Source organism: Carassius gibelio, chromosome A22, assembly GCF_023724105.1.
Source record: "Carassius gibelio isolate Cgi1373 ecotype wild population from Czech Republic chromosome A22, carGib1.2-hapl.c, whole genome shotgun sequence".
NCBI classification, from domain to species: Eukaryota; Metazoa; Chordata; class Actinopteri; order Cypriniformes; family Cyprinidae; genus Carassius; species Carassius gibelio.
Window position 1 is genome coordinate 11,747,514 of NC_068392.1, and position 12,551 is coordinate 11,760,064.

Consider the following 12,551-nt stretch of genomic DNA (forward strand, 5'->3'; position numbering starts at 1 on the left):
TAATGCAATGGATTATTATTATTTTTTTTATATATTTACATTAATGATCAATTTCATCTTGACTTTTCTCAGAATGTTTCATCTTTTTTCCTTGAATTCAGGATGCAAAGGTATTTTAATCCCGTCACTGCTAGTCACTCGTACCAAATGGAGTTCACTCGAGGTCACAGCAAATGCTTAAAAATAAAAATTCAGCATTTGCAACAAATTTGTGACAAAAAGGACAATGCAGTTTCACTTGAATCTTGGCAAGCACTGTGTCAACAGCTCAGATGTTCCTCAATGATCAGTTCTGTCTGTTTGCGGAATGGATCTGTTAGCGCTGTGTGAAGTTCTTGCCAACACACAGCTGGGACAAAGAGAATGGGGAAAAAATGCTTCCGTTCATGTTGAGAGTATTTTCCTGTTTACACTGAAATGCAGCAGTTTGAGGTAACGGGACTACGCTCTCATTTAGACCTAAAACATTTAACATCCCTCTCAGAAGTCCTACAGCCGTCTGGCTCAATAGAGGCAGACTAATGCTTAATTAAACAGCCGGCGCTCCCATTGAGTGCTACTGTTGTTAGTGGTGGGCTCGTGGTGGTCTCTGGGTGAAGTCATTAGAGGCGCGTGCCAGACACTAGATGAGCGCTACCACTGCTCTCTCGTGGCTTATTGAAGATGCTCCCCCACCACATTCATTCATTATTCATGAACGCCAAATTTAAGTCTGACGTGTATATCAAAGACGGCGTTTGGTTTCTGATCTCCCCATGTGTGTCCAGCGCTGGCCAAAAGAAATTCATAAAAATGTCTCTCATTTCAAAAAATATTACTTATTTGCACTCACTTCAATATATTTTTTAATAAGCAAAAAGAGGTTTAAAAAAAGGAATATTTAATGGCACAATATGCAGTAAATTGTTGCTTTTGATGTTTTGAATGAATTTTAGGGTTTCTATGCTTTATTAACTTTACTTTATAACTTTAGTCATATACACCTAGAATGGCTTGAGGGTGAGTAAATCATGGAATAATTTTCATTTTTAGGTGAAAAATCCCTTTAACTTAAACATTTGACATAATGTGCATACAAACAAATATTCTGTAACTTTCTTTTGTTTTCTAATAGAGTCTTGTATTATTGTGTAGCTAAACTTTTAGATCTATCTATACAATCTATAATTATATATATCTAATCTATAATTATATTATATATATATATATTTCTGCTCCATAGCCTAGCGATTTGACTACCATAGTTTGTTCTCTTCAAAGTTGGCATGCTTGAAAAAACGTGCCTTCAAAAATGACCAAAATTAAACATTCTCCATTGGCAGCAACCGTGCATGGCAACAAATAAAACTCGTCTGTGACTCATATCTGATTCCAATAGAATTTGACCTTAGCATGTTGCTAAGATAACAAACTAAATTTACAGTACGCACATATTTAAAGAAATATTTCTTTTCAAAAATCGAGCAATTTGCTTAGCAAAGTCAGCTCTCTTCAACTCATGTTCAATGTCGTATAACTTCAAAAGTTGCTGAACAGAATAGTGCTCATCTGTCACACGCATTTAATTACAATATAGTTTGGCATTAGCATGTTACTAAGCTAAAGCCTTTCTAATCTGCATAAACTGAAATGTTGAAACAATTACTAGTTATTTAAACTTTTCTTTAACTTTATTTTTTTTACTTTTTTTTTCTCTTCACCAATCATCTTGGAGAAATGTTTCTTGCAATGCATTCTGGGATGGCAATATGCAATGTTGTAAATTTGGTTACAACAAGGTACCTTGTGTATAATGCTTTAAAATTGTTATAAAAAAGGGATGTTCACAAAAGGATGTTTTTTTTAACACTAAGACCATAAGCTAAAATTGGTGAAAGTGTCACTTTTTTGACCGTTATGTTGTTTGTTTTTCATTAAGTTGGTCCCTAACCAGTCTGTTTAGATTAATTTTGGTCAAGTCTGTCATGTCTTGTGCCCATCCGGGATCAATGACATCTGCCTCAGCTCTGTTACAGTCTTTCAATGAAAAACATGGATGAAAGAAAGTCATATTAATTTGGAACGGCATGAAGATGAATAACCATTGATTTTTGGATGAACTACCGCTGTGAAAGCTGGAGCCGTTGCCTTGCAATTAGCGTGCTTTCCCTGGTCGAATTAAGCCAATACCCATGTGGGAAAATTGCTCATGTGGGAAAATTGAGTTCAAATCTGGCCCAAATCTACAAAAACCCCTGAAGAAATAAGTAAACAGTTCTCAGGAGAGGTGTTTCACATCTGCACATGATCTGCGGCCTGTTGGTTTACACATCATACAATGTCAATCAGAATTCCTTCAACTCTCTGATGTTAAGCAGATACAGTGTCTCCTTTTGCGAACGAACACATGCTAACAGTGGCAACAGGCACCGACAATCTTGCCACAGGTCAGTGACAGCTTGACAGGCTTTGCCTGGTTCTCTCTGCAGGTGACACAAAGCAGCCCTCCTCTCTGATGCATACTGAAACAGATGCACAGCAGTGTTCCCCCCGGAGCTCCCTCCACGCTCTCTTTGATGGTCCTGGGCTCTGGCCCTCTGATGTGGCCCTCTTTCAGAGCGTGTCATGTTCTCTTGGCGCACACTGGCTGTCTGATATCAAGTAGCTGCTGCCAGGGAACCAGTGTTGTAAAGGAACCGAACGGTCTCCAAGGATCGACTGGCAGACTAAATAACTGCCGATTTACCATCAACTATCTGCTGTGTACGAACAGCTGTTTATCAGAAGGCGGCGAGGTGGACAGCCAAAGGTTTTTCAATGCTCTTTCTTCACCAAAATCCAGAAAAAAAATGACCAACAGAGACCAATCTGCTGCATTCGCTTTACTTCTGCTTCTTTTTTTTTTTTTACCTCTTGGCGAATGTCCTGAAATGGTCAAGCAGGTCCTGCTGGCTTTTTATAACAAAGATAAAAATGATAGAGATATTATTTGGTGCATTAGTGCATAGGAATGAAGAAAAAACTCTTGATATTGCAATTAATTTCTGGTTCATTACATGCCGATTCTACCCTAGAATTGTGTTCATTTTCTATTCCCAAACGCTTCCCATTCCCAATTTGTTTGCCAAGTCTGAGCAGCCTGTGGCCTGTGCAATGGAAAGCTATAGTTTTGACGTGTGTATGTGCTTAGCAGTGGCTGCCTTATTGTGTTTGATTTGCTTGTGGCACATGAACCTTCCCAATCTCCTGCTGTTTCCCGAGCGATCCATCAGCGTTGCACAATTTGTGGCTGCACAGCCTTGCCGAAGAGCGAGACCCATTCTGTCTGTGTGCAGTTTAACACCTGCAAAGGTCCAGCTTTTTCCAGGCTGTTATTAATGATTTTATGCCCTTTGTGCAGTAAATGTATGTTATACAGCAGACAGTACATGTGGCATGGTTTTGTAGATGTAGCCATTTCTACACAGAGCATGTTTGATTTTGTTATGTTTCATGTTTGTCACATTTATACAACCTTGGATGACATTTCCAAGCACATATATTGAAAATTCTGACACTTCCCATTGTCAGACCACAAAAAAAAAAAAAAAACACTTGAGCACTGAATCTTGAAACTCATTGGAGGATTCACAATCAGGAAGTGACCTTGGATACACCCTCCCCCGTATATTAAAAGGGCTGAATCCAGAAAGTCCTTTGAAACAGAATATATTTTGTGCTTTGTGTGTTTTTGTGTGTCTTCGCTGACAACAGTATCCACATAAACCACCAATCCTTAATGCAATTCGCAAAGGACATGGCACATTTTTTGCCTTGATTTATTGTTATTTAATAATGGTATTAGTTTTTTTAAAATAAGCAGATATTTGAACTTTTGAGGATTTGGGTTGGTTTGTGATACAGCGGCCAGATATCTGGTTGCAGTATAAGCACCCGTTTGTTAGCGTGTCATTTATGAAGTATTATTCTTGGATCCATAGGTACGTCGTTAAGCGTTTTAGACAACTCGGATTTCATTAACGATACTTCACTCTTAGTCTGGCCTTCATTCCAACCAGTAGCACTTAACTGCACCAAAATTATTATAGGTTGCAGATTTTGCAGTATTGCTGCAATAATTCAAAAGACTGGTAGTCGTCTTTGTAAAGGTGTTATGGTGAAACAGTCTGCTCAGAGAAGTATGTACCTATGAGATTTGTTCTGTTTATACTTACTAGCCTCAAATATTTAACCATATTTACTTATGTCTAAATGACATACAGTATGTTTTATTAGTAATTGGTTGATGAAATAATATCTGAAATTTCATTCCAAAGCTTTTTAAACCTGCAAAACTTGCAATCTTTCATGAAACACAAAAGCATATATTTAGCAGAATGTTCACAGAGCATTTTTTTCTTACATACAGTAAAATCAGCCAGCAGAATCTGGAAAACAGACAAAAAACAATAAAATATTACAGAAGTAGTTTTGCTAATTTTTGGCCTGGGTGCTCTTGTCCCATACAATAAAAGTGACTGTAGAAAAACTCAGAAAAACAACAAAAAAGCATTATAATATTAGTCCATATATGTGTTGTGCATAATATTTAAAATCCATATTTTATAATGTGAATGTAAATAGACCACAATTTAAGTTGTTATTATATACTGTCATTAGCAGTTCTGCATATTTTAGTTTTATTTATATACAATATAGTTTTTTTATAATATTTTGAATTAGCTTTTATTTGTATAATTTCATTAGCTTAATTTTTCCCCCCACAATTTTAGTGCTTTACTGTTGCCGAGGCAACGTTTATAACTGTTCAGTTTTTCATCGAATTATTTATATTTTATTGAACAAAGTGTTTTGAATACTTTATCAATAATAACCCTGGTGTGTGTTCAAACTTGTCATAATGCCATATGGCATTTTTCCTCTTCATGAACTCGAGCTGCTTTGGAGGATGCCTTGGGAACACCCTTCAGCGTGACTGGCTCTGAACCACATGTGTAATCAGTAGGGATGGGTACCGAAACCCGGTATTAAACTGGCCCCGGGGCTAAATTATGAAAGACCTTAATATCATTAAGATCTGACGGTACCGGTTCTACTTTCGATACTGGAGGGAAAAAAAATAATGTACTATGTATTTTTGCTTAATAATGTTATCGTGCACATTTTATCTCACCAAACATTTCTAATGTGCGATCATATTAAGACGTTTGTCTGTGAGATCTGCGAGATCGCTCATGAGCGCCGCGGAGGCTGTCTGTCAGTCACACACACACACCACAACGAGCGCAGCACACGCACAGACATAACAGTATGAAAACTCCCGCTTACTAATAAAGAGTGACGATGGCGAAGAGATTTGCTTAATGATGTTATCGTGCAGATTTTATCTTACCAAACATTTCTAATTTGCGATATTATTAAGACATTTGTCTTTGAGATCTAAGAGATCTAAGATCTAAGACCGCATGCAGTCCGACGAGCTCGTTTTTCCCAGGCGCGTCTGCACTTCATCGAGTAAAAAAATTTCAGAATGCCGCAAGCGCACCGCAGGTCATGTAACTTCCTCACCTTTTTAAGCTCAGCCAAGATGAAGGAACAGCTGATAGCTGTATGTGGAGCCTGAGGCTGGCCGTGCTTCGAGCACTAAAACACTTTCTTCCAGAAAAGAGGTCACCATGAGTTGGTGCGCACCGACAACAAAGCGGTGGTCTCTCATATGAACCACCAAGGGGGTCTGTGCCGTTTATACAAACTAGCATACCAGATCCTTGTGTGGTCCCAGGGCAAACTCCTCTAGCTCAGAGCAGTTCAAATTCCTGGTCATTTGAATATGGGAGGAGACTTCCTATTGAGGAAGGGGCTGCGGCCCGGGGAATGGATGCTTCACCCCAAGGTTGTAAAGCAGATATGGATAATTTTTGCCAGGCTCAGGTGGACCTGTTTGCAACTCTAGAGACATTGTACTTTCCCCTCTGGTTCTCTCTCTGACTTATTCAGCTCCATTGGGGCTGGATGCCATGGTACAGACATTGCTGAGGCTTTGTCTTTATTCAGGTTCTCAGACCTGATTTCCCTCCTAGACAGCTCTCCAGGGGAGATTCCTGACAGGAGGAACCTCCTCTCACAGGCGGAGGGCACGCCCCTTCTCGGACTCGAATGTTATAGGGTGTGGCCCCTGAGGGCGCACAGCTCATAGCTTCCGGTCTCTTAACTGAGGTTGCTAAGACCATCCTCCAATCCAGAGCTCCCTCCATGAGGAAACTGTATGCCTTGAGGTGGAAACCTTTAACCTCCTGACCCAGTTAACTGCCCATGTGGTACAGTTCTGGAGTTCCTACAGGCCCTTCTCTGCAGGGTTGGCCCACTCCACCCTGAAGGTCTATGTGGCAGCCACTGCGGCCTACTGCGCCCCTCTCGGTGGCCAGTTAGTGGGCAGACACCCTCTGGTCATGTTTCCTCAAAGTTACGTTGAGGCTGAGACCTCTGCCCAGAAGAAGCTTATGCTAAGCGGTGGATCAGGGTGCTATCCTAAAGCCTTAAGTCCTCTGATCTCCCCTCTCTTGGGGGTCAAGACTCAGTCCTTCTGAAGTTTGGCTATTGGGCGGGATGTCCCTGATTACTTGTCAGGCTCCTGCTCCTTCTCTCATTTAAGCTGTTCTACATTAGGCAGATTTTTTAAAGTCTGGTGGTATCCTCTGACGCAGCTCGAGTTCCTGAAGAGGAATGTCTCAAGTTACGCATGGATTCAATAACATTTTTCAATTCAAGTTTATTTGTTTAGCGCTTTTTACGATGCAAATCATTGCAAAGCAACTTTACAGAAAATTAAGTTTCTTCAATATTTAGTAGCAGCTTATCAGTGGTGACTGTCAGTTTATGTGCATATGGCAGAAATCTTCAGAAAAATTTATAAAAGACGTAGTCAAACAGATGATGAACACTATTAACAGCAATTATTATATGGCACAATCACACTTGTAGCAAATATTTAGTAGTTCTGTATGTTGTTTCACAGTTAGCATAATTTGAGGTCCTCTGATGGGTTGGCATTAAGTTTTTTTTCAGGTATTCTAAATTCAGATTGAAGCTTGTGTAAATCCTAGTTACCACGGCATGTAAGTCCCGTGGCCAAATAGAGACATAATAAGGGTAGCTGCTGTTCAAACCAAAATTAAACCAAATTAATTGTTCAAACCAAATTAATTAGTTTAAACCAAGCTAAAGAATAATAATGCGCATTTGATCAGATACAACTGCAGTCCAAAATTGTGAGATGCATTATTTCAATGCTTGGCGAAAGAAATGTGTTTTTAATCTAGATTTAAAAGAGAGAGTTTGTCTGAACCTTTAGTAGACTAGTCTTTAGTGGACTTTGCTATCCTATGAACTACCAAAAATCCAGCGTTTTGTGACCTTAGGGAGCATGATGGATTGTAATTGATAGAAGGCTAGTTAGGTACGCAAGAGCTAAACCATTTAGGGCCTTATAGGTAAGTAATGAAAATTCGTAACTGATACAGAACTTAATAGGTAGCCAGTGCAGAGACTGTAAAATTGGAGTAATATGATCATATTTTCTTGACCTGGTAAGGACTCTAGCCGCTGAATTTTGGACTACCTGAAGCTTGTTTATTGAAGAGGCAGGACAACCACCTAGAACTGCATTACAGTAGTCCAGTCTAGAGGTCATGAATGCATGAACTAGCTTTTCTGCATCCGAAGCAGGTAACATGTTTCGTAGCTTGGCAATGTTTCTTAGATGGAAGAATTCTGTTTTTGTAATATGGGAAATATGGTTTTCAAAAGACAAGTTGCTGTCCAATATAAATCCACCCAGATTTTTTACTGTAGATGAAGTAACAGTACATCTGTCTAGTTACACACTGTATTCTACGAGAATCTGTGTACTGTTTTTTGGTCCAATAAGTAATATCTCTGTCTTATAAAAACTTTATAGGAGAAGATTATTGGTCATCCAATCTTTTACATTTTTAACACTCTGTTTAGATAATTTAGATGTTTCATTTGGTCTCATTGAGATATATAATTGCGTATCATCAGCATAACAATGGAAACTAATCCCGTATTTTTTAATATTACCAAGCGGCAACATGTATATTGAAAACAGCAGAGGACCTAGGACAGATCTGTGTGGCACTCCATGTTTTACTGGTGATAAATGAGATGACTCCCCATTTAAATAAACAATGTGGTAGAGATCAGACAGATAGGATCTAAACAATCTTAGAGCCTGCCCTTGAATACCTGTATAGTATTCAATCTATGAGTATGTCATGATCTATGGTGTCGAACGCAGCACTAAGATCAAGTAAAACTAGCAATGAGATGCAGCCTTGATCTGAAGCAAGAAGCAAGTCATTTGTAATTTTAACAAGTGCAGTTTCTGTGCTATGGTGGGGCCTGAAACCTGACTGAAATTCCTCGTACAGATAATTTTTTCGCAGGAGTAGTACAATTTTCTAAAATTGTGGACATAAATGAAAGATTTGAAATGGGCCTATATTTTGGCAGTTCACTAGGATCTAGTTGTGGTTTCTTAATAAGAGGCTTAATAACCGCCAGCTTGAATGGTTTTGGGACGTGACCTAAAGATAACACTGAGTTAATAATATTGAGTAGCGGTTCTTCCGCTACAGGTAACAACTCTTTCAGTAATTTAGTGGGTACAGGATCTTATAAACATGTTAGTTTAGATGCAATGATAAGTTTATTTAGCGTGTCCTGTCCTATAGTTGTAAAGCACTGCAGTTTATCTTTGGATGCGATGGATGAATGCTGTAGAATTTACATTTGTTATTGTATTTCTGATGTTATCTATTTTATCAGTGAAGAAATTCATAAAGTCGTTACTAAGAAACGTTGATGGAATATTTAAATTGGTTGATGTCTGTTTATTTGTTAATCTAGTCACTGTGCTAAAAAAAAAAAAAAGCCTTGGATTGTTATAATAATTTTCAATGAGTTTGTGGATATGCTCAGCCCTGCAAGTTTTTAGAGCCTGTCTATAGCTGGACATACTGTTTTTCCACGCAATTCTAAAAACTTCCAAGTTAGTTCTTCTCCATTTGCGCTCAAGACTCAGTCTTCAGTCAAACGGGATTAGAATGACATGAAGTTAAGCAAATTATGATATCATAATTAGTAAGCTTTTTGTTTTTAATCATCTGAGCTTCTTAGTCTATATACACTCAACTGAACTCTCATTACTCAGAAAACGTATATAAATATAATCTGGGCCTTGTTCCATTGGCCGTTTCAACAAACTGCGAGCCGAGGTATTGTTACAAATTACTCTTGGCAGAATGGCCTATCATTTGTGACAATAAGAGGTCATTTTTCATGTCTGACCTTCTGTTTGGGCTGCATTTCTGATCCTGTGTAATTATGTCTTTGTGCTTCAGAATGTGGAAATTTAATCGCTTTTACAAAGAAGCCCGGCAAACGGCAGCGGCAGAGAAAGAGTTTTAGAGTAGCTACGCGACCATTTTAACAGGACAACATGTTTGAATTAGATGTTCTAGCACTGGCTCTAAATGGATTTCTGAAGTGGTTGTTTGTGAGGATTTTCAATCGGACGTAACCTTGAGTCTTTTTTATGGGAGGTCCGTCGGATTTAAGTGCTGGTATAGCATGAAGAGCCTGAATACATGCGTTTCTCTCTCTCTCCATCTCCCTCCATCTATCTCTTTCTCTCTCTCTTCTCTCCTCTTTCTCTCTCTCTCTCTGTCTGTCTGCCTCTTCTTCTTTCTGAAATTGAAAAATCTGCCTCTGAAGTTGTTGCCATTGTCTGGGTAATTAATGGAATGCTGAGAGCGAGGTCCAGGTGCTTAAAGAGTTCTTTTTTTTTTATCTTTCTTTCTCCTCTTGACTAATAAGGATAGAAAATACACATTAGTGATTTTGTGGTTTTTCTTTTTATATATAAACTTATGTATTATACATGCATTGAAATGAAAGGACGGTGACCTTCGCTGTGTTCCGATTCAAACCCACCACATTTGCTTTGCATGTTGAGGTGAGGTTTAGCATAACAATCCAACTGCTCCTATTTAATATGCATCTATTAATTCATTCATTTCAGTAGTTAGGAAGTTTGGGTCAAGGGCTCCGAGCAGTATTTTAATCTGAGCTAAAAGTTTCTCACTACAAATAACCGTGGCCTGATGTGTCTTGATTATTTATGGATTATTACTGTTTGTTTAGAATATGTAGAGCTGATTTTATTGAATAATATATACATGAAGTTGTTAGTTGGGCTACATAATTAATGATAATATTAATGTATATTATAATTAAGGTTTGTTAAAAGGATAATACACCCAAAAATTAAACATTCGGTCAGTGGTACAATGCTTTTTTTGGTTCCCATTGACACTTTCATGACTGTTTTTAGCACACTTAAGTACATTTTTAAATTGTAATGTCAAATTAAATGTTTTAGGTTAAAGTACGCTTTAATAATCTCTTATCATGTTTTAACAAAGTACGCTTATTTAGACGAGTTGACTAACATACTAAAGCACATGTAAACTATACTTGATAATTATTATAACTATAGTTTTTTATTAAAAAAAATATAATGCCTTTTAAATATGCTAAACTGCAACTTCTTTGTTACAAATGTGTAATCGCAAATATAGTTAAATACACAAAATAAAAGTTTCAATAGAAATTATGCAATTATGAAATTACATATAAAGATGTACTGAACTCCTACTTAGGTGAGAGAAAATTAATCTTAGTTAAAAGGTAAATTACATTTAATTTAAATTTGAACTGTAATACATTTTCATGAAAAGAAATGTTCAAAAACATCACATAAATAAATATTCTTTTAAAATTGCATTTCCGTTATTAGTGCTTCTTCACAAAGGGTTCTTTTAATTCTGAATTCATTCCATATGTGATTTCCTCATCATTGTGTTGAAATAATCCAGTCTCTTGTTGTTTTTTACTGATGGATTCGAGCGGTCTGAATGAATCTGTCACTGCTGCAGTCTGTTCTCAAAATGAAAGGCTTCAGTAAATCGTGCAGTTGTGTTGGTTTAGGGCTCTTGCCCGAGTATATGCTTCCTATTTAGATTTAAAACAGTTCTGATCTGTTCCTGTGAACAATTTGATATACAACTCAATCAATTCTGCTGAATTGTACAGTACAATAACATTTTAAAATACAGTTTTGTGCTTGAGAAAAATGACGTTTTGGTTTACAAGCATCTATATAGTAGTGTGTAAATCATATTGTTGATATTCTATGAAATGTTTGGGCACATTTAAGAATCGTTTACAGGCCAAAGATCTGTTCTGATATGCAACAGAGCACTCTTAAGTTCATTGCATTTAATATAAATGGAAATTAAAATACATTTGATTCAATTGCAATTTAAATGCACGTAAATGTCCAAAAACATTGCTTTCAATTTGCACTTTGATTATTATTTTAAAGTATATTATTTTTTGTTAAAGGTTTTACTTTTTTTTCTTTTTTGGGGGGTGAAACGTATGCTAGAATTTATTTCTCTGTATTTGTCCTTAATTTTCTTTTTTTGTTTCACATTCTATCAGGAGAACCTAAGAAAACCTAAAGACAGATTTCCAAACGAATGCAGTCTGAATGTACCCATGGAGGCCGAACGGATACGGATGTCCCACGGTTCACCTCCTGAGCAGAACGGCCACATGTGTCTTCTCTGAAACACTTCTTCAAATCCTTGTTTTGGTAAAGTGCAGATAAAGCGTGTAAACTATATCCTTAAAGGGATAGTTCACCCACAAATGAATTACTCACAATTACCACAATTACTCAGCCTCAAGTTGTTCCAAACATATATGAGTTTTTTCTTCACAACACAAAAGAAGATCATTGGTGACCAAACAGTTGAAGGTAGCCATTGATTTCCACATTATGGAAAATAAATACTGAGTCAATGGCTACCATCAACTGTTTGGTTGCCAACATTCTTCTTTTTTTCTTCACTTTCATTTTTGGTGGAACTATCCCTTCATTGTTTCTAAATGCTTTGTAATTTATCTTGACGTAAATTTCAATTCCAATATGTTCATTTGTGATAAACTTTGAATGTTTTACTAGATTTTCTCTTATTTTGTACAGGCTATGTCTTGAATGAGCTAAAATGAGTTAAATTAGTTTGTCCTCACACTATATTTGATTGTGAGTGTAACAGGATCAGCTATGTGTTCTTGAAATCTAAAACCTTTTTATATTATTCTGGAATCTTGACATTCTCTGTATCATGTGTGAATCTGTTCATGTTTGTGTGATCAGTAGGGTGCAACTCGTTCATTGAGCATGGATTATTGCCAGAGATAGAAATAAAACAACGACTTTTGGCATAATAGTCATTTATTAAAATATGATGGAAAGATTCCAAGAGCTTGTATGGAAACTCTTATGGCAAGAGGTGACATCAGAGATGCGTGTCTGACTACGGCTTCCAGCGCACAAACAAGAGAATCCCAATCCAAACATTCAGGCAGGTAAACACACATCCAAAGCAGCTGCAGGACGTCCGGTGGTGGGGAACAAAATA

The 12,551-nt window shown here is 37.3% G+C and overlaps 1 protein-coding gene across 1 annotated transcript in view; it reads left to right on the top strand.

Annotated features, from left to right (window-relative positions):
* The window catches only part of LOC127942461 (adhesion G-protein coupled receptor D2), a 78,276-nt gene extending 65,919 nt beyond the window's left edge, over nucleotides 1-12,357 (top strand). Inside the window, exon 23 of the mRNA XM_052538160.1 lies at nucleotides 11,566-12,357. Coding sequence (XP_052394120.1) covers nucleotides 11,566-11,694 — 129 coding nt within the window. The 3' untranslated portion in view covers nucleotides 11,695-12,357. The remainder of the gene's footprint in view (nucleotides 1-11,565) is intronic.
* Nucleotides 12,358-12,551: the final 194 nt, after the last annotated feature.